The sequence below is a fragment of the Sus scrofa genome, chromosome 6 (assembly GCF_054392235.1).
Source record: "Sus scrofa isolate SSC_HxYL_T2T_F1_AM1 chromosome 6, Sscrofa_HxYL_maternal_Yorkshire_Landrace_v2.0, whole genome shotgun sequence".
In the NCBI taxonomy this organism is placed as follows: Eukaryota; Metazoa; Chordata; class Mammalia; order Artiodactyla; family Suidae; genus Sus; species Sus scrofa.
Window position 1 is genome coordinate 167,860,298 of NC_139388.1, and position 20,290 is coordinate 167,880,587.

Genomic DNA, 20,290 nt, shown 5'->3' on the forward strand with positions numbered 1-20,290 from the left:
GGACTGGGACACATGGCTCTTACGATGAACATGACTTGTATGCCGAGATGTAAGGGAAGCGTAGGACTTAACCAGGCAAAGAGGGTGGGGAAGCAGAGCGGCCACTCTTCCTGCATTCCTGCTGTTTGATGGCCTTGGGTTAGAGCAGATAGGTCTGGAGCCTGGGAGAAATCTCAGCATAAGAAACCGAAGAGCAACGAGGCCCCCAGGAGACAAAGGAGAGGTGCACCTGAGAAAGCTGCAGGGAGAGGGGGCTGGGGACCACAGCAGGCAGTGGGAGGCTGGGCACAGAGACCCCTGGGAAGTTCTCCTGGCAGGCAGCTGACGGGCTCTGGGAAATAGGGACATTTCATATTTAATTTTCAATTGTGCTTCTGTGGTTTACAGTTTTTCCCTCCCCAAATATTCAGCATAATTGGCTGTACACAAATGCCTTGTGTAGATAACGGGGGGAAAAAAACAGCTGAGTTCCCAGTAAAGGGCCCTGGGGACAGTGAGAAGAGCACAGCCACGTGAGGTGACACAGATGAGGAGAGGTTGGTGGCCACAGAAATGTGGAGGCAGCAGCAACAGGAACTATTATTCATAGACTTAGTTGTATTTAACCCCCCAACAAGAATTTTCTTTGTATTTAATTACGATGAGCGATCAGTAGAAAGTGAGGCTCGAAGGCAGCATTAAAGAGGCTCCCATGAGAACAGCGACGGCCCAGATGGAGAGCTGGGAAAGGAAGGGACATTCTCAAGGTGCCTTTGGCAACGGGACGGGGAGGTGGTCTAGACAACTGAGACTCGGCGTGTAAACTCCAGCTGAAGGAGATTCTTCCTCACTAGCTGGCTCAGGACCCTCCAGTGCAAAGCCTACCAGGACCCTGGAGAAGTGCTCATCCAACATTTACTGTTGCTAAAGCCATGCCTGTTACGTTCTGGGTGCCAAGTCACAACCCTTGGTCCCCGGCCCCCGGCAGGCTCCATCTGATCAAGGAGGAACACCTTACAGCACAGGGATCCGTGGCTACACAGAAGCGGGTCCAGAGGATGCGGGAGAGGGGGTGGGGCCTCCACCCCGTCGTGGGCACGGGGCAGCTTCCTGGGTGGAGAGACACCCAGGCGAGGTGGTGGTGTGTCCTAGGGTAGGTGGTTGCCGGGCAGGCAGAGCAAGAGGTGGGCATGGGCCCAGCTGCGGGGGCTTCTCAACCGGGCGGCTCCTGGCACAGGGCGGCCCGTCTTGATTCCTCTTGACTCCAACAAGTCATGTCTCTCCAGCTGGTCTCCACGTTCCTCAAGGCCTGAGACTTGTGTATTTAGATTTGAGGGGAGAAGAGGCAGATCCGAGAGCGCCCGGCCCTTGTGCTCACCCTCCACCGGGCCCCTCCTGCCTTCTGCTCTGACAGCCCCCACCGCTGAGCCGCCAAGACGAGGACAAGCCCTCCTTGGGCGATTCCGTCTGGAAATCGATGGCCGGGCTCGGGAGCCAGAGAGTGGAGGAGGGAGAAGGCGGGTGGGGAAGGGACACCGGTGAGCAGAGGCACGAGGATTTCTGCAGCTTTCTTGCCTCTTCTTGTAGCTTCTACTTTTTTCACCTCACGATGCTGGTAAAGTAAAACCACCTGAACAGACCCGCCAGGAGGCGGAAGCGGTGTTTTGAGGTAGGCGTGAAAGGTCCTATGGTGGAGAGAGCTGGAGCCAGGGGACCAAGGGCGAGTCCTGCAGTGTGGCCCCCGGAAGGCCCAGGGCCCTCTCTGGGCCTCAAGGCTCCCCCGTCCATGTGCGGCCTGGCTGGGGACCGTACCGGGGTCCTGCAGTCTGGTCTCTGGGGTCTCAGTTTGGACAGCGAGGTGGAGGGAAAGCGTGTCTCTGGCCGGCCAGGCCTGGCTGTCGAGTTTGTCCCGGCTTTGGAGTCACGCAAAGTAGCCCCAGAGGAAGATGTTGACGGCCAGCAGGAGCACGGCGTTGATGTCGCAGACGCTTCTCCAGAGAGGCTGCTCCTCAATGCTGCTCAGCTTCTGCTCCAGGGCGGCCTGCTCGGCGGGGCTCAGCGCTTGTTCCGGGGTCCCCGAGAGCCCACACAGCCAGCCCCAGAGCAGCTGTCCCCAGGACCTGCGTGGGGCTGAGGGGCAGGAGCCAGAGGGGAGGAGAGCCGGGGAGCGGCAAGGCCGGGTTGGAGAAAGGGGATGAGGAGAGAACGGGGGTTGAGGGGGGAGATGGTGGGAAACCCAAGAAGGGAAGGGGGTGCACAGAAGGGGGAGGGGCCAACAGTCAGCCCAGCCTGGTGCCAGCCGCAGGCTGGGCGCCCAGCCCCCAAACCATCCTCCAGCAGGAGCGGCCCCATGGTGCAGGGGGCAGGGCGCTAAGGGAAGGGGGGTGGGGAGGGCAGAGGGTTGGGCAGGGGGTGTGGATAAGGCTGTTCATTCTGTTCAGAGCAAGGAGGGGGGCACAGGCCCCGAATGAGGCGGTGAGGACCCCGGGGCTCAGTATCAGGGTGTATATATATATATGTGTGTGTATAACTGGGTCACTTCGCTGTACAGCAAAAATAGACAGAACAGTGTAAATCAACTATAATAAAATTTTTTAAAAAACATGATGGAGCAGGAAGACCAAAAAATGGAACAAACAAAAGGTCCCCATGCTATGGACCACATTTTTCTCCTACACGTCATCCGTAATGGGGGGGGTCATTCTTGGTTCCCATCTCCCTTACTAGGAGAGGTGATATTTTGGGGACTCCCTTGGAGACCCCAGCCCCTGTGACACCTGCTAGGGCTTTGGGAACCCATGACCTGGGGTCTGACCCCACTGCTTCTAGGAGCTGTGCCCCCCCTCCCCGGGTGCTCTCAGCCTACCTCCAAGCTGCTCCAGGCCCTGGCTGGGGTCGCCTGCCCCTCCAGCTTCTGCAGGGCCCTCGCCGGACGGCACGGCCGCTGTCCCTGCTGTGTTCTCCTGGGCCTCCTTCTCCAGCTCCAAGGAGGGCTGGTGCCGCGTCCACCACGTCAGGCGAGCCAGCTGGAGGGAAAGAAAAGTCTCTGCTCAGGTGCCTTTGGAGGGAAGTCCGGCTGTAGAAAGAGAGCACAGCCTCTGCAGGGGACGCAGAGCAGAGAATGAGGAAGGTGCACAGGGCTGGCGGAGGAGGCCTGGCCCTGAGCCCCGATGGCTCGACGGCTCGTCCTTGGAAAATCTGAACACCCTGCCCGCTCTCCAAGCAAGGCTCGTGAGGGGCTGGAGAAGAGAGCCAGTCAGCCCCGGCCCTGCCCTCACTGGAGCTTGTGATGGGAGAAGCGTGGCTGGACGGGAGGGCAAGCGCCTCACAGCAACGGCCCCTAAAGGCAGGCTGAGGAGCGGATGCCAAAGGGAACTACAGGCGGTGGGGAGTCCACACTGGAGGCAGAGGAAAGAGGCTAAGTTCTGGGCTTCGGAAAGATCTCTCGAGTGAACTGATGGGGTCCAGCCAGGAGCAGGCTGCGGAAGTGATAAGGGACAATGACATTTAAGGGACAGGAAGAAAATCCCCTGAAGATGGGTAGAGAACATACAGTGAGAACGGTGGTGGGAAGTAAATGGGTACATTTACTATAAAAACCAGTAGGGAGCTTCCTCAAGAAATGAAAGGAGAATTACCATGTGATCCAGTCACCCCACTTCCAGATCTATATCCCCAAAACTGAAATTAATCTATCAAAGAGATAGCTGCTACTCCCATGTCCACTGTAGCTTTATTCACAAAAGCCGAGACAAGGAAACATCCTAAGTGCCTGTCAAGGGGTGAATGAATTGAAAAAAAAAAAAATTTTTTTAAATACAGTGAGAGGGAGAGAGGGCTCTAGGGTATAGGAGGTGGGCCGTAGTGTCTGGTTCTCCTCAGAATTCACTTAAGATAATGATGGGGAAGTGACATTGATTTTTCGCAGCAAGATTGTTGGGGATCTTGGTGTGAGCAATGCCAGGGGGACGCCAGCCAGACTGTGGTGGGTTGAGAAGAAGATGAGAACAAAGTGGAGACTGGGGGTGGAGACATTCTTTGCAAAGTTTGCTTCTGAGGATCAGAGAGGGAGACAACGGTACCTAAGGGAGAACAGCAGCCAGGGAGGGGATTTTTAACTGGGAAGGACTTCACCGTGGGAGTGAGACAGAGGACAAAGGGGAAGTTGAAGGGTCAAGCAGCAGGAGGAGATGAGGTCCAGAGCGAGCCTCTGGGGAGGTCAGCCTTTTGGCTCCTCTGCAGATAGCCTGCTTGTTTGTAGGAATTCGTGACACCGAGGGTATTGGTTGGTTTGCGAACTCTAAAGGTAAGGGGTGTTGTTACTTCCACCCAATGTTTCAGGGACCAGCTTCTTGCCTGGGCTCTGTTTCGGGCAGAATACTGGCCCCCCCGCCCAGATTTGTATGTTGAAGTCTTACCGCCCCCCCACCCCGCCCCGCCACCCCAAACTTCAGAATGTAACTGTATTTGGAGCAAGGCTCTTTAAAGAGGCCTTTAGGTTGAATGAGGTCTTGGGAGGAGGCCTGAATCCAGGGCTTAGAAGAGGTGATTAGGGCCCAGGGAGGCCCAGGGGAAAGAACAGGTGAAGACAGGGAGAAGACGGCCCTCTACGAGCCCGGGACAGAGGCTTCAAAGGAAGGGACTCTGTTGACACCTTGACATCTGGCCTCCAGAAGTGCGATGAAATCAGTGTCTGCTGTTCAGGCCCCGAGTCTGCTGCACTTTGTCACGGCAGCCTGAGCAAACGAACGCCCTTTTGCGCTAAAGAAAAAACCCTTTCAAAAGGCGGGGCATCCATGTCTGAGGACTGGCAAATCCATCAGCAAGGGAGGGGTGAGGCTACCAACTGAGCTCAAACTCAGCTAGACAGTTTCTCTGCTCATACACCTGTTTCTTCAAGGTCTGACTCAAAGGGGCCGCCTCCGGGAGCCCCCCCTTTCCCTTCTTCTGGTCTCAGCCTCTCCCTGTGAGCTGGGTCCTTCTGCACTTTCTCCGGGTGGAGTAACTGTTGGTGTTGGGGTCTCCCTCCTCCCCCCATCCCTGCTCCCCAGGGACAGTCACGGGCAGGGACCACTCGTCTTGGTCAGAAAACTCACGGGTGGCGCGTTCCAGGCACCGGGGTCAGGGAGCATTGGTGGGGGGGCTCATCCTCAGCACATGCACTTGCCTTTTCCTCGGGGATGGGGGTCGTGCAGAGGCTGACGGCGACGATGACGAGGGCGGTGAGCCCGCAGAGGAGGAGGGCAAAGTAGAGGTAGTGGAAGTCCTTCAGCACGGCCGGCCTCCGGTCCGCCTCCCCGCAGGCTGGGGCTGGGAAGCAGAACTCCAGGACCATGCGCAGAACCCCCACCGCCAGGCCGAATAGGAGGCCCCAGAAGGCGCCCTGCGGAGAGAAGGCGGACCGGGGATGCAGCCAGGTGGGAGCTCCTGGGACGCGAAAGGCCTGGGTTTGCGTCAGGGTCTGCACATCTGCCCGAGTGGGTGCCCCCTGGCTGCTGAGGCTGAGTCTTGAAGGCAGGCAGGCTGGTGTGTTGGAAACGTCCCGGCTCCAAGTCAGACAAACTAGGCTCCGTGGCAGAGCAGTGGCTCAAGCGGGGACTCGACCTCACTATGTGCAGTAAGGAGCTAATGAATAACGACGAAGCATCGACGCTTATTCAGCCAGAACGGAATCGGCAGGGAAAACCAGGATCTTCCTCCCCAACTTTCTGCTACGATAACTCAGAAGTCAGCCTTCGAGCTCTTCCTTGCCCATTTTTTAAAGAAAATACCTGGCACCTCCCATCTTTTCTTTATGGCACTGCTGGATCCTAACCTTAGACCCGCTCCCCACATAGAAAGGTCGGACAACGTCTACTTTGCAAAATGAGTTACTGGCCAGATTTCAAAAATCCTGGAATGGATAGAAACCTCCGGAATTCCCCTGAGTCCTGCTGTGCACCCTGGTTAGCAGCAGCAGTAGACCCAGCAGAGGCCGGGCTCAGCCGCTCCCGGGGGGCGGGTTTCTGTGGGCTCCTTTGCCGGGACCCTGGGCGGTCACGTGGCCCCCGTGCAGTCGTGTCCGTGACATCTGTCATCGCCCCAAGGTACAGCCAGCAGACCAGGGCCTGCCTTTTCTAGCTGTCCTGGGGAGTGACCAAGGCTCCCGTCCTGGAACCTCCCAGGGTCTGTCGGGTTTCAGGGCAGTTTGATGAATGGAGCAAGGACAGGCGCCCCTGTAAGTTCACACGTTGTTTCATCATCCTCTTTGCTGTTGTTTTGCCAACAGGTGGACCCCTGTAGTGCCAGGGATGGGACAGATGCTATACATCTCCCAGAGTGCCTGGGCTGTCTCTCTCTCTCTCTCTCTCTCTCTCTCTCTCTCTCTCACACACACACACACACACACTGTGCCTCAAAACTCTTCCCTCTCCCATTAAGCCTTCGGGTCTCGGCTCAGATCTCACTTCCTGACCCCCTCCCAGGCATCCCAGGGTCAGCTGCTCCTGCTCTTTGCTCTCCTGACAGCCATCGTGCTTTGCTATTATGGCTGATTGAGTCATCTTTCCTCCCGCTGGCCCAGTGATAGCAGACCCACGTGATGTGTAAACCATTGCCTCCCCAGAGCCTCCAGAATAGGACTGATTGATGTTTGTCGAGTGAATGAATAACTCCAGACCTGATGCTGTGGACGGGGAGATGGAAGCCCGGCGGGGGCAATCTGTGAGCCCAAGGACACAGAGAGAGACCGGCTTAGGGACAGACTAGCTCTCCCGACCCCCTGATGTTCTGGGAGAGACAGGTGCCCTGCTCAACTCACAGGCTCTGTGACCCTCTTGCAGAAGATGGCCAGCAGGAAGAGGGCGGTGATGGGCGGGGCCAGGTAGCTGGTGATGGACTGGATGTAGATGAAGAGCTGCCCGCTGTTGGAGCGTTGGATGACGGGGATCCAGAGGATGCTGATGACGGCCAGGAGCACCACAAACACTCTGCAGGAAGGGAGGGCACCGGGCACTGTGATGGCGGCATGGCATGGCGGGGGGTGGGTGAAGGTGCTGCCCAGGAACCAGGAAGAGGGAAAGGAGGGCTATGAACTGAACTGGAGAATGTTAGAAGCCCAAGAATGCAAATATTCTGGGAGTTTAGACTCCTAAACCCCCAAAATAGCTGAATTACAGAATCCACGAGAGCCAGAATATGAAATGAGATGTCTTTGCGGTCATGAAGCCCACCTGCTCTTCAGGAAGAAGTCCGTACCTTTCTCCTTCACGGCCCACCCCAGTAAATGGCCTCTGGTCTTGGCTCAGGATGCCTTTCGTTCTCTTTCACATCCAAACCCTGTGCGGCTTAGCCCCCTTTGCAGGACAGCTCCAGCCTCCAGAGGCTTCTCTAGGCTCCTCCAGCGCTAACCTTCTTCCCCTTACACTGGCATTTGCTCAGGGGAGGAACCCCACTTTCTCCTCCTGATTCCTCCCGCCCCCCTCCACTTCGCCTGGCTCGGGCTCAAGTCCTCAAGGCTCCTTGTATGATTTTGCAGGTGTGTGAAAAAGTTGAAAAACTTTCCTGAATGTTTTATAGACAATAATGCATATGGCCAGGAGATGGCGCCCAGACCCCGCTGGTTGATGAAAGACGTGGCGCTAAAACTGGGCAGTTACCTGAGCCAAGACAGCAAAGGACTCTGCACACCTGTCCTCTCCTCTCCTTTCCCTCCCACTCTCTCTCTCTCAGGCCCCACTAGAGCAGCAGCTACCAAATGGCTCCATGCCGTTCCCTCCCCAGCCCCTGCCCCTGTGCGATTTGCCCTGCATTCAGATCCTTCCATGGTCAGTCCCTGTGGGCAGCCGGGGCACACAGAGGAGTGGGCAGCAGGAACGCACGAGGCAGCCATGCGCAGAAGGCATAATGATGGAAACGACAGTGAGCGCGAAGGCAGGGAGGCGGAAAAAGGAAGTTATCTGAACTCAAGTACCATCTACCAAAGGGAAGGAGGAACACAGTCCAGAAGCCTGCATGACGGAGCCTTAAATTATGAAGCAAAGACTTCAGAAAGGGCCTCTCCACCTCATGTAAATGAGAAATCCTCAGCCTATGGAGACAAAGAAAAACGAGCCACCCAGGCATATATTGAAAAACATACAATGGATGCCTACGAGATAAAGTTTGAAATTTTCAGCTTCGTGTTCAAAGCTAAGCACCCTTTGAAGACAACCTTCCCATGAACACCTCCACTCATGCAGGTCCCTCACCGCATCACCTGTATCTCTGCCTTTCTCATTAAACTGGTGCAACTCTCAGGGTGGGACCGTAGACGTTGCCCCTGTGTCCCCTGTGCAAAGATGCAGGATGGATGGATGCTTAGGGCGGGTCTGATGGAGTCAATGAATAGTCTTTCTGTTTATCTGGGATGACAGCCAGCCCGTGATGGGCTGGAAGAGATTGGGGGTGAGCTGCCCGCTAACTTCCTCACATCTATACGGTCCAACTTTCACTGGTTAAATGTTCTGTCAGCTTCTCTCATTTACCTACTTGATCAGTTTCAAGGTAAAATCCAACAGGCAAGGGAGAGATTTTATCCTCCTCATTCTGGATGGGAAGGTGTGGTCCAGAGCTGGGGTGGAACTTATCTGAGGTCATAGAGAAACCTGGCCCCGGGACCCAGCTGCTCTCCCTGCCGGGGCAGACCTTGACCCAGCCACATCTCCTGGGGTCACCCAGGGCAGTGGGGAGAGGGGAGAGGGCTCTGCCTATAGGGCAGGGGTGCCCCGGAAGGATGGGCCAGCGCACCTGCCCACCACCATCAGCTCCTGCTCTGTCGCCTTCTTGCGGAAGCGCTGCCACACGTCAATGGTGAACAGGGTGCTGCTGCTGTTGAAGATGGAGGTGAGTGAGCTCATGAGGGCGGCCATGATCACGGCAACCATCAGGCCCCGCAGACCTGGGGGGAGATGAGGTCTCTGTGGACAGCTGGCTGGCTTGGCCCGCACCCATGGAGACTGCAGGGTCCAGCAAAGTCAGGAGGTTAGGGGAGGGGTAGTGAGTGGAGGCACTGAGTGAGGCTCCCACCCAGGACTCCAGGAGACCCATAGATCGAGAGGCTGGGTTTGGCCACGCTCTGCCTCTGCCTTTCTCTGCAGCTTTGGCTGAGTCCTCTGCCCTTCCTGAGCCTTTTCCCTCATCTGCACCATTAAGGGATGAAGACCGGGTGATCTTCAAAGTTCCCTGTAGCCTTGACACCTCAGTCTGAGTTTTAACCCTTGCAGATACTTGGTTCGTGGGGCCTGAAGGAGAGGTGGATGACTTAATAATTGAGTGTGTTTTTCAGTGTTTTGTACCTTTCTCATTGATACCGTGGTGCCAGGCTGAAGCCTCAGCTTGGGAGGCAGAAGCCTTGAGATTTTTTTTAGGTTTTAATTAGTCAATTGATTAATTTTAATCTAATTTTAAAAGGTTATTTTCCACTCAGTTACAACAAGATATTGGCTATATTCCCTGTCTCGGACAATACACATTTGAGCCTATCTTATACCAGCAGTTTGTACCTCCCAGGCCCCTGCGCCTCTCACTGGGAACTATTAGGTTGTTCCCTATAACTTTGAATCTGCTTCTTTTTCGTTACATTCACTAGTTTGTTGTATTTTTTAGATTCCACATGTAAGTGATAGCATATAGTATTTGTCTTTGTCTGACTTCACTTAGTATGATAACCTCTAGGTCCATCCATGTTGCTGCAAATGGGAAAATTGTCATTCTTTTTTATGGCTGAGTAGTATTCCATTGTATAGACATCTATACTAATCTTCTTTATCCATTCATCTGTGGATGGACACTTAGGTTGCTTCCATGTCTTGGCGATTATAAATAATCCTGCTATGAACATTGAGGTGTGTGTATCTTTTCAAATTAGTGTTTTTGTTTTTTTCAGATATGTAGCCAGGAGCGGAATTGCCAGGTCATATGGTAGTCCTATTTTTAGTTTTTTGAGAAACTTCCATACTGTTTTCTACAGTCAGAAGCCCTGGATTTGTTTCCTGGTTCTTCAGGAACTAGGTGTGTGATCTTTGGATCAGACCTGACCCTTTCTGGGCCTGTTTTCCACCTGAAGCTGGGGAGGGTGGGGCCACTGATATCTGAAGTTTATGCTATTCTGATGATGAAGCATCTAGAAACACGACTGCCAACCCCCAGGGACTCACCCACGGGCATGAGACCCATGACCAGCCTGGGGTAGGCGATGTTGGAACACCCCACACGGGCTCCACAGATTCTTTGGCAGACGTCAGGGTCCACACAGCCCACCTCATCTGCAGGAGAAATGAGGCAGTTAGACCAATCATCTCGTGCCTTCTCCAGGGGGCCCCACACCTGCTCTCTGACCCTCCAGGGAAAGCGTTCATTGGGGACTCTGGCAGGGGCCAGCATCTAGAGGGTCAAAGGGCAGAGGTGTTGGGTACTATGATTTAGTGGCCTCTGATATACATCTCAGCCACATACTACTCTGCAAAGCCTGACAGAGTCTTTCGGGGTTTAGGCCTTGTATTTTCATAAAAGGCAAATAGCCTTATAAGGCACCCAAAAGACCTGAATTGGTCTTTGTCTTATAAAGAGAATGCAGGGGGTTATTTTCTTTTTGATTTTTATCTTTTTCGATCATGCCCATGGCATGCAGAAGTTCCCAGGCCAGGGACTGAACCCGTGCCACAGTAGTGATTTGAGCCACAGCAGGGATGACACTGGATCTTTAACCCGCTAGGCCACCAGGGAACTCCTTTTTTTTTTTTTTTTCCAGGAGTTAAAAAATGACAGACACAAATTTCTTCTACCGAAACACAGTCTCTGCCTGGCCCACAAAGCCTCCCGTAACTGCTCCGTGTTCTTAATAGAAAGGTTGGGACCCGCTCTTGCCCGGAAGGAGGCCGGCTCTTACCTGGGTACAGGGCCCGGCTGATCATGCCAGGCATGACGATGAAGAACATGGGCAGGACCTTCAGGTAGCCCCCCAGCACAGAGCCTCCCTTGGCGTGGGACAGACTCTTGGCGGAGAGAGACCTCTGCACAATGACCTGAAAAGGCAGCGCCATCGGAAGCCTGCGCTCAGGCCGGCTCAGCTCAGCACAGGCGAGCCCCGTGTGGCCACGGACGGTTCCCCACACCTGCGCCCACCCCTCCCCAGCCCGCCGCGCAGCCACACACCCGGCTGGCCCGCAGGAGCCACCCCCGTTGGTGGTGGGCCGGGCATCACCTGGTCCGTGCACCAGCACCAGGTGGCCAGCACCGTGAGCCCGAAAATGAGGCCCGGCCACGGGATGTCCCCATTCACAGGGTCCCGGAGCATGTGGAAGGCGTCAGGCCGGGGGAGGTGACAGGTGGTATTGGGAACAGTGACATTAGGGATGGCCTGCTGGTACCGCTGCTCCAGGCCTGGGTACCAGCCCACCTCCTGAAAGCCTATGTGGAGAGACCACGGTGAGTGAAATAGCCCCACTGGGCCTGTCACCCCCCCGCCCCAAGATCCCAGTCGTGTGTGGGTCCCCTGGGCTTGGGGCTGGTATAGGACTTGGGGATGAGAGAGGGATGTGGGGTTCAGGCCCCTGGTGTGCAGGTGAGAATCCTGCTCCTCGGGATCCCTGGCCTGCAAGGGGGGACATGGCTCTGTGCTCTGGAACCTTCTTGTCAAACTACGGAGGTGACAGCCAGACAGATCGGAGAAGAGCTTAGAGAAGAGGGTGGGGTGTAGTCAAGCTGCTTCCTTACCCAGAAACATGAGGACCAGGGCTCCCCCCACCATGATCACCGTTTGCAGGGCGTCTGTGTAGATGACGGCCATGAGGCCCCCTGCGGACCCAAGGAGAGGGCCCGTCAACACCAGCAGGGGGTTCCTGGCGGGGCGCCCGCCCTGGGCTTGGCCGTACGGGGAGACCAGAGAAGACACGGAGCCCTCAGCAGGGGACCTCTGGCTGCTGCTCTGGTCCCTACCTCATGCTCTCTCTGGCCCGCCTGGCAGATGGGCTGGTCACAAGCCCTCAGGGCTCGCTCTTTCTGTCCCCCGCGGCCTCTGGCGGGTGTTCTATGCTGTCCCGAGTTCTTTCCTTTGCTGTCCCATTAGCTCCTCGGGAGACCCCTTCCCCTCAACCCCAACTCAACACCTATTTAAACCGCCCCTCATCTTTCCAGGTGCCCCCACCAGGAGTCAGTCTGCCCTGCGCTGTGACAGGTGCCCAGGCCCGCTTGAGGGGCTCTGGAGGAGGCAGAAGGCAGGCTTGTGGCTCTTGTCTAGAGCAGCCTGTCGCAACTCTCGTCCTGGTGACGGCCCCCCATCCACCACCCTATTCCCTGTTGGGGGTCATTCTCCGCATCTCCTGGCATCTCTCCTCTCCCAGGGTCTCTCCGGCTGCTCTGTTTCCTCCCGTTTCCGCCTTTTCTGACTCCCCTTTCTCTGTGGCACTGAGTCGTTCCTCCTCTCCCTCCGATTCTGCATCTCCGCCTGCCTCTCTCCGTGTCCCTCCTGTTTCTCATCCTCACCCACCTGCCAGTCTTCACTCTGCCCTCTCTGGACCTGTCTCCTCCAGTCCTAGCCTTTGTGTCCCTGTCATCCTCGCCCATCTCAGCCTCTGCTTCCAGAGCCTGCATCCACAGATCTCCCCGCAGCCCTACCTGTGATGGTGTAGACGGCTGTTACCACCAGCAGGATCGCCGTGGAGAGGTAAAGGTTCCAGCCCAGGGCCATCTGGATGAAGAGGGCTCCAGAGAAGAGGTCGGTCTGCAGGGACCGGGGCCCAGGAGTCCAGGTCACCCGAGGCCCCCTGTGTGCCACTAGGGTATGTAACCTTCCCCCTCAACGGTACCAGGGCCCCTCAGCCCTCACAGCATGTGCCACACTCAGAGGATGGGCTTGGTCTTGAGCCACTGAGGAGCCATGGGGGTTGCACAGCAGAGGAGAACCTGGACCTGAGAGCCATGCCACAGACAGGGTCGTGTGCTGGGTGACGGGGCCAAGGGACACACTGAGGACGGGAGGCAGGAGCTGGGGCTGGAGAGGAAGAAGCCCCTGGGGAGAGGCCAGGACCTCAGAGGGTCCCTGACTGCTCCCTGAAGGAGCACGGGCCCACTCAGCTGCCAGATGGGCCCATGGGAACTGATGGGCAGGAGCCCTAGTGCCGAGGACACGGGTCCTGGGTCCCCACGTGCTTGGACTTGTTGGAGGACTTGGGGTCACGGCCTTTGCCCAAGCTGACTTAGGGGTGTTTACAAGCATCGGTGGAACAAGAGACTATACCATTTTGCCAGCCCTGGGCCTAGTGAATGAATGGTTCTTTCAGGGCACACCTGCTGGTCCCTTTCCGTGAGTGTTTTATGACCCATGACAGGGGCTACAGCATGACAGAGTCACAGGAGGCTCAGACTGGGCCCCAGGACCCAAACATTAGTTCCAGCCCCAGAGCTAGTGCTCAGTGTGGACCTGGGCAAGTCATTTGACCTGGGTTTGTCTTCTGAGTTTACGTCAACAGAGGAAGAATAGGCTTTTTCTCACGGCAGCATTCTAGGCAACCTAATGCTCAGTGCTGAATGAAGAATCAATGAACGGGAAGATAAATGAGTGAATGAACTTTACAGTGCGAATTCTTTGGATGGAGGGGCTGCTGTTCACTCAGCAAACATTCATTACCCATCTCTAATTACTGCTCTGCTCAGGGGGGCATGCAATGAAGGGATGTGGAGTCATCCTCCCTTTCTCTTATCCTTCCTCCATCCATCCATCCATCCATCCATCCCCATCCATCCATCCATCCCCATCCATCCATCCATCCCCATCCATCCATCCATCCATCCCCATCCATCCATCATCCATTCCTCCATCCATCCCCATCCATCCATCCATCCCCATCCATCCATCATCCATTCCTCCATCCATCCCCCATCCATCCATCCATCCATTCATCCATCCCCATCCATCCATCCATCCCCCATCCATCCATTCATCCCCCCATCCATCCATCCATCCATCCATCCCCATCCATCCATCCATCCACCCATCCCCCATCCATCCATCCATCCATCCACCCATCCCCCATCCATCCATCCATCCCCCATCCATCCATTCATCCCCCCATCCATCCATCCATCCATCCATCCATTCATCCATCCATCCCCATCCATCCATCCCCATCCATCCATCCATCCCCCATCCATCCATTCATCCCCCCATCCATCCATCCATCCATCCATCCCCATCCATCCATCCATCCACCCATCCCCCATCCATCCATCCATCCATCCACCCATCCCCCATCCATCCATCCATCCATCCATCCATTCATCCATCCATCCCCATCCATCCATCATCCATTCCTCCATCCATCCCCATCCATGTACATGTACACTTGGATCCTCTGGCCCCCAAATCGCTTTTTCAGGTACTGAGGCATTGTGACCACTCCAGCTGCAATGTACATCCATCCCCCATCCATCCACCCATCCCCCATCCATCCATCCATCCATCCATTCCCCATCCATCATCCATCCATCCATCCATCCATCCATCCATCCATCCCCATCCATCCCCCATCCATCCATCCCCCATCCATCCATCCCCATCCATCCATCCATTCATTCATCCATCCATCCATCCCCATCCATCCATCCATCCCCATCCATCCATCCATACCCCATCCATCCATTCCCCCATCCATCCTTTCATCCATCCATCCATCCCCCCATCACCCCATCCATCACCCCATTCCCATCCCCCATCCATCCCATCACCTGGTCCACCCATCCATTGCAGCAGGTACTCACCGAAATCTTGGTGAAGATGTAGAGGATGAGAGAAAGGACAGACATGTACACTTGGATCCTCTGGCCCCCAAATCGCTTCTTCAGGTACTGAGGCATTGTGACCACTCCAGCTGCAATGTACACGGGAACAAAGATCCAGCCGAGGGCCAGAAGCAGCCAGGTTGCCTGGGAGAGTGGGGAGAAGAAGGCGTCCATGTTCTAGATGCAGATGGAGGGGTGGTCTGTGCAGAGGAGAGCCCCGGGCAGGGAGGTAAGGGACCAGGGGACTGGTCTCAGTCCTGCGTGACCTCTGATGAGGTCCTCCAGGCCTTGCTTTACTCGTCTGTAAAACGGGGTCTCAATTCACCATACAGCCTCCCCAAGCACCTCTGAGGTTCCCCTTAGCACTGAGGCCAGGGATGGGGTGGGGTGGGGTGGGTTCAGGTCCCCTTTATCGCTGACGAGTCTTGAGGCCGCTTCCTTACATTCCACTCAAAGCCGCCCACAGCAAGGCCTCCGGCGGCCCCTGTCCCAGCCAGGCCGATGAACAAGCCACTGCCCACATTGCTGGACATCAGAGATGCTCCGATCTGCAAGGCACAAGTGGGGTCAAGGGTCAGGGGTCAGTTTTCATCTGAATCAATCTAGAAGCAGCACTATGAGCTTCAGGAGCTGGGAAGGAGGCAGAGAGAGAACAGGACCTGAACTCAGGAAATGTGAGACCAGAAGGAGGAGCGGAAGTGGGGGAGCAGGTGGCCAGGGGCTCTAGGACCCTGGGCTTAGCCCGCAGCCCTGCCCTTGGAGGAGGGCACTGCCACATTCCTTTCCCATGGGGCGCGTGTCCCCAAGCCCTGAGCCATGTCCATTTGGGGGCACCCCCCCCCGGCCTTGGGCTTCCTGATGCCCGCAGGGAGACCCAGAGCTCCGCTGTCTGCACACGGCCGGGGACCCCTGCTCACTCTCCTGGACGGACCCGAGGAGACTGTCCTGCTTCTGTCCCTCGGACTGACTCATTCCCAGGGCTGTGATCTGGGGGCGGGGGGAGACCAGCTGAGTAGAACAGCCCCCCCCAAGGGGTTTGCTTCCTTCTGTCCCTGCCCCTGTGAGCTGCCAGGCCCTTGGTCCCCCACATCTCTGGCGGGGGGGTGTCTGTCAGGCTGAGGGGGTGAAAGCTCCTTGCGCTCACCCTGTCCCAGGTACACGAATCTTCCAGAGAGCCCTGCAGGCTTCCTGCTTCCTCTGCTCTCCGGGGAGTCTCTTACCAGCAGTGTGCCGGGAGGATGGTGAGAACCCAGATGGGTTCACCCTCACTTTCTGTCACCCAGCACCGTGGCTTCATTAAGGTGACACAGGGTACAAGACTCCACCGCTGGTGGAGTGTGGGAGTGTGCAGGTGCGTGTGGGAGTGTGCAGGTGCGTGCGTGCACACACATGCTGTGTGGGAGGCAGGTGTGCCCCCAGCTTCAGCCGCCCCGGAGCCGATGACTCCACTCTTAGTTTTGAGGCAGGGCTCACCTGCCTCCATCCTAGTTTAAGAAGAGGAAGTTAGCCTTGGACCAAGAGGAACAAGGGGGTGGCCCCGGGGTAGCGGGGAGCCTGGGGTTCACAAAGGCTTCGGGACGATTACTCTACTCGGTGGGGTTTTACCTCTATGGTGTCCCCCATTCACGAGGAACTGCTCTTCAATGTCAGGCTCATGCGTCACCTTCCCAAGAAAACCCTTCCTCATCCCACATCCGCCCTCTGGAGGTCAGAGGCCACCTCCAAGTGCTCACACGCCCAGTGCCTCCACCCAGCTCAGCAGGAGCAGGTGGTTTCTGAGCCTGCCCTGCTCAGCTCTGAGCTTCTCTAGGACGGCACACTCTGGTGGGCTCTGTAGGGCCAGCGTCCAGCCGGGGGCCCACAAGTAAGAGGCCAGTCCCAGGTGTGCGTTTGCAAGATCTCTCAGGGTGTCTCGCGCATCTGGACCAGAAAGAAGGGGCCCAGAGCCAGGAGACCCCTGGGGGGCTGTAGCCTTGGTCCAGATGGGAGAAGGTGAGGAGGAGGCTGGGAGGTGAGAGGAGGGGAGGGGGGAAGGCCAACTCACCGGCCACCAGCTCATGGACCTCCCGGCCAGGAAGTAGCCGCCGACGGTCCCTCGGCTGGCACGAATGGACGACTGGAAAAGAAACGGAGACAGTGAGGATTTCTGGAGCCTCCCCAAGCTCTGCCCTTGGCCCCAGGCTCCCTGCCCTCCGTGCACGTGCCACGGGGATGCGGGGTGGGGACGGGGGCAGAAGGAGTCACCATCTTTCAGTCCCTGTCCTTGGTGAGTCAGCTCCTCCTTGGGGCTCCTTGGGGCTGGTGTGAAGAGCAAAGGAGCCGTCGGGGGTGAAAGGCCCTCATGAAGGCACAGCCCTGAGCACGTGCCCTAGGCCCCTGCCACTGTGCTGCCATGCCCCATCCTGCCCTCTGTCCAAAGGTTGCTTCCGCAAAGGCCACGACCACAAGGAAAGTTTAAAGCTTGTTTTCAACCTTCTTGGATACTCTTTAGCCCAAGGTTAGAAAGCAGGGATTATAGTGTCTACAGAATTATTGAGGTTTCTTTATAGATTTTAACATTTCGAAATATTGTTCTCCATACCTATTGAATCTAATCCTAGGTTAGTATTATACCATAACTGTTGTATATTTAACTTTTATAACATTGTAAAAAATGCATAAGATGACATTATAAACACAAATGTGCTGGGGGCTCTCAAGCTACCATGGCAGGAAGACCCCCTTGGCCCCTGGCCCAGCCAGCCCCTAACTTGGGGCTGGGAGGTCTCTGCTCCCAGGTGTCCGGTGCTGGCCTGAAGTCAGACCCCACACCGCTGGGGCCCAGCCTGGACCCTGGAGCAAACCCTGTCCTGTACTGGGAGGTGTGATCAGGTAGCAGCCTGTTTGAGGAATTTCTCTGAAGCCTGAAGCAGGGGGGGGGGGGCAGAAGAAGTTTCTCTCAAGATGCAGGGGCCGAGTCCAGCACAGCCCATGGGGAAAGATAAATTTGAAGCCCTTATTAAGATGCCCACGGGTGTCTGATGGGGTCTGCAGACAGGAGAAATACCTGGAAGAGGGGAAGGGAAGAGGGAAATTGAACGAAGCTTCTCTTCCCCAAGAGAAAGCCATTGATTAGTCACTAGGTGTGGCCAGTGTGCAGGGCCGGCTGCGGGTCAAGCCTTTGCTTGGACTCCCCTGTGTCATCTGTGGTCCTTAAGGAGAACAGATGAACAGAAAGCATTTTCGTTACAGACGAGGAAATCAGGGCCCCCAGCGGGGAGCAACGTGGCCAAAGTCACGGAGGAGCCGGTGCATTTCATGGCCCTCCGCCTCTCGGGAGCCAGCGAGCCTCTGTCTCCCCATCTCGTCCTCACGCCGGCATGAGAAGCAGGCAGTGTTTATCCCTCTTCACAGATGAGCCGATTGAGGCCCAGAGAGGGTTCGTGACCTTGCCGTAGGCTCCTAAGTGACCCTCCCCTTCGCCGCCCCGGGCTCAGATCACTCTCTGCCTCAAAGTGGAATCTAAAGGTGTTGGCCTGTCCCTCACATGCCACCGAGAGCAGCCATCACTGACCCCAGCAGGCTGTGTGCTGGGCACTGTGCAGGATGCTTAAATGCCTCGCGTTCCTGAATGAACACTCTGTAGGGCAGTCCTTTTTATTTTCACTGTCCAGGTGAGAAAACGGAGGCTCCGTGTGTTCCCAGGACCACGTGGCCCTAAGGGTTGGAGCTGGCATCTGAACACCAGGCTCCCTGACCTCCAAGCCTGGCCCCCTGTCCTGGGCACCAAGATGCCAGTAAACAATGGAGAACAGAAGCACCTTGGCATCTGCCTGGCTCCCTTCCTGTGGGTGCACAGTCCTCGGCAGCTTTAGAGAGCATGGCTCCTTGCCAGGATGCTGTCTAGTGGAGGGTGCGGTGGGGCCAGGAGCCCTGCATTCTCCTGGATCTTGGCAAGCGGAAGAGGGCAGGAAGGGGACTCCTGGAGGCCAGGGGTGGGTGGGGCCGAAGGCAGCAGGTGCCCAGACACAGGGAGGCAGGAGAGGGGGGTCCCAGCCTGGTGTGCCTCTGGCTCGCTGGGTGACCTCAGGCAAGTCACACCCCTCTCTGGGCCTCAGTGGCCCATTTCTAAAGGGAGGGGTTGGGGAGGATGATGCCTGAAGGTCCTCCCGCCTCAGCCCCTGTGCTTCCTGAAGACGCCTTCCTGCTGCGCTCCCTGACCCCAGCTCCACGCCCAGCCACTGATGAGCGCCTCCTCTGCCTCCCCTGCCAGCCCCCCACCCCGCCCCGCGGGCCCACTCACCCAGACCCCCACGGCGATGACGAAGACAAAGTAGACGACCAGCACTGCAATGTCATAGGCGTGCAGGCTGACTCCGGAGCCCAGGGCCGAGCGTGAGGCTGTCGCAGTGCTGCCCGAGTTTCCCGAAGCCCCAGGCCCCATGGCTGCCAGCTCCAGGCTCTTCTGCAGCTCGGGCATCACCAGGCTGGACTTTGAGGCTCTCCTGGCTTCATTCCTTTCCTTTAATGATTAAACAGCTCCGAGGGCCGTGGCCACGGGGGAAGTCCTGAAAGTCTCGGCCCCACGTCTCCCAACTGCTGCCGCCCCCATCCCTGCCCCCTCCCCCTGCACGTGCATACCTACACACGCTCACACGTGGATACACACGCTCACACGTGCACCCTCCACCCCTGAGAGGAGCAGAAGGAAGGGAGCCGAGTCGGGGCATCCTGGACGGGGAAGGACTTCAGAATCAAGGTGTTCAAGCTCCTGCGTGCGTGGAGGGGAGACGGAAGCCCGGGGAGGGGAGGGCGGAGCTGGGCCTGGAGCCAGGGTTTCCCAATGGTCGGATCCGTGCACTCCCCCTTTGCTCTTTTTCACAGCGTAGGAAACCGGCCTGGGCAGAGCCATGGTTTGTGCAAGCACAGAGCAAAGCCAGCATTCCCATGTGCTGGGCCACGCCCCTGCTGTGACAAACAAATGCTCCTGAAAGGGACACGGAGCACCCTGGGCCCAGGGCAGACATCTGCCCCAAATGCCCAATGCACCGAGACGGGGAGTCAGGAGTGGGGGTTCAGGCCCAGGCAGCCCACTTTCAGTTTCAACTGCTCCCTCCCGCAACAGCAGGTGGGTAGGCAGGTCGCTAAGCAATTCTGAGCCCGGTGTCCTCCTCAGTGTGGCCTCACGGGGCCACTGAGGTTGGGATGAGGTCGGGGTGAGTTCCTGAGACCCTGACTGTGAGCTCAGCGGCTACCACAGAGAAGTGACCCCGCCAGCCAAGGGGTCCAGACAGCAGGCCCACAGGTGTGCCTGCTCACACCCTCCTTCTAAGTAGCTGAACTTGGGACACTTCAGTTTTGTGAGTACCTGTTTGCATCCAGCTGCACACGTAGGCCGGGGGCCAGGTCGGAGCTGCAGGTAAGGGGGCCCTGCTGCCTGCTCTCCCTCCAGCATCCTAGGGTTCCAGGCCTGTCCAGTCTGTCCAGAGGGGCCCTCTTTGCCAATAGGCTATGTTCTTCCCTGCCAGGCCATCCC

The 20,290-nt window shown here is 56.9% G+C and overlaps 1 protein-coding gene across 11 annotated transcripts in view; it reads right to left on the reverse strand.

Annotated features, from left to right (window-relative positions):
* Window positions 1-582: 582 nt before the first annotated feature.
* The window catches only part of SLC5A9 (solute carrier family 5 member 9), a 100,394-nt gene continuing 80,686 nt past the window's right edge, over window positions 583-20,290 (reverse strand). For 3 of the 11 annotated variants that reach the window (XM_084959079.1, XM_084959080.1, XM_084959081.1), the window contains 14 exons: window positions 19,058-19,276; window positions 16,820-16,891; window positions 15,219-15,323; window positions 14,755-14,919; window positions 12,613-12,718; window positions 11,713-11,793; window positions 11,201-11,406; window positions 10,886-11,021; window positions 10,155-10,262; window positions 8,746-8,896; window positions 6,779-6,947; window positions 5,147-5,362; window positions 2,846-3,005; window positions 583-2,109 (listed from right to left, as the gene is read on the reverse strand). In XM_084959079.1, the coding sequence (XP_084815205.1) occupies window positions 1,901-2,109; window positions 2,846-3,005; window positions 5,147-5,362; window positions 6,779-6,947; window positions 8,746-8,896; window positions 10,155-10,262; window positions 10,886-11,021; window positions 11,201-11,406; window positions 11,713-11,793; window positions 12,613-12,718; window positions 14,755-14,919; window positions 15,219-15,323; window positions 16,820-16,891; window positions 19,058-19,234 (2,061 nt within the window). In that variant the 5' untranslated portion in view covers window positions 19,235-19,276 and the 3' untranslated portion in view covers window positions 583-1,900. Of the gene's footprint in view, window positions 2,110-2,845; window positions 3,006-5,146; window positions 6,256-6,778; window positions 6,948-8,745; window positions 8,897-10,154; window positions 10,263-10,885; window positions 11,022-11,200; window positions 11,407-11,712; window positions 11,794-12,612; window positions 12,719-14,754; window positions 14,920-15,218; window positions 15,324-16,819; window positions 16,892-19,057; window positions 19,723-20,290 lie in introns of those variants that run through there. The other 8 variants (XM_084959078.1, XM_084959082.1, XR_014805179.1 and 5 more) reach the window with 6 other exon arrangements.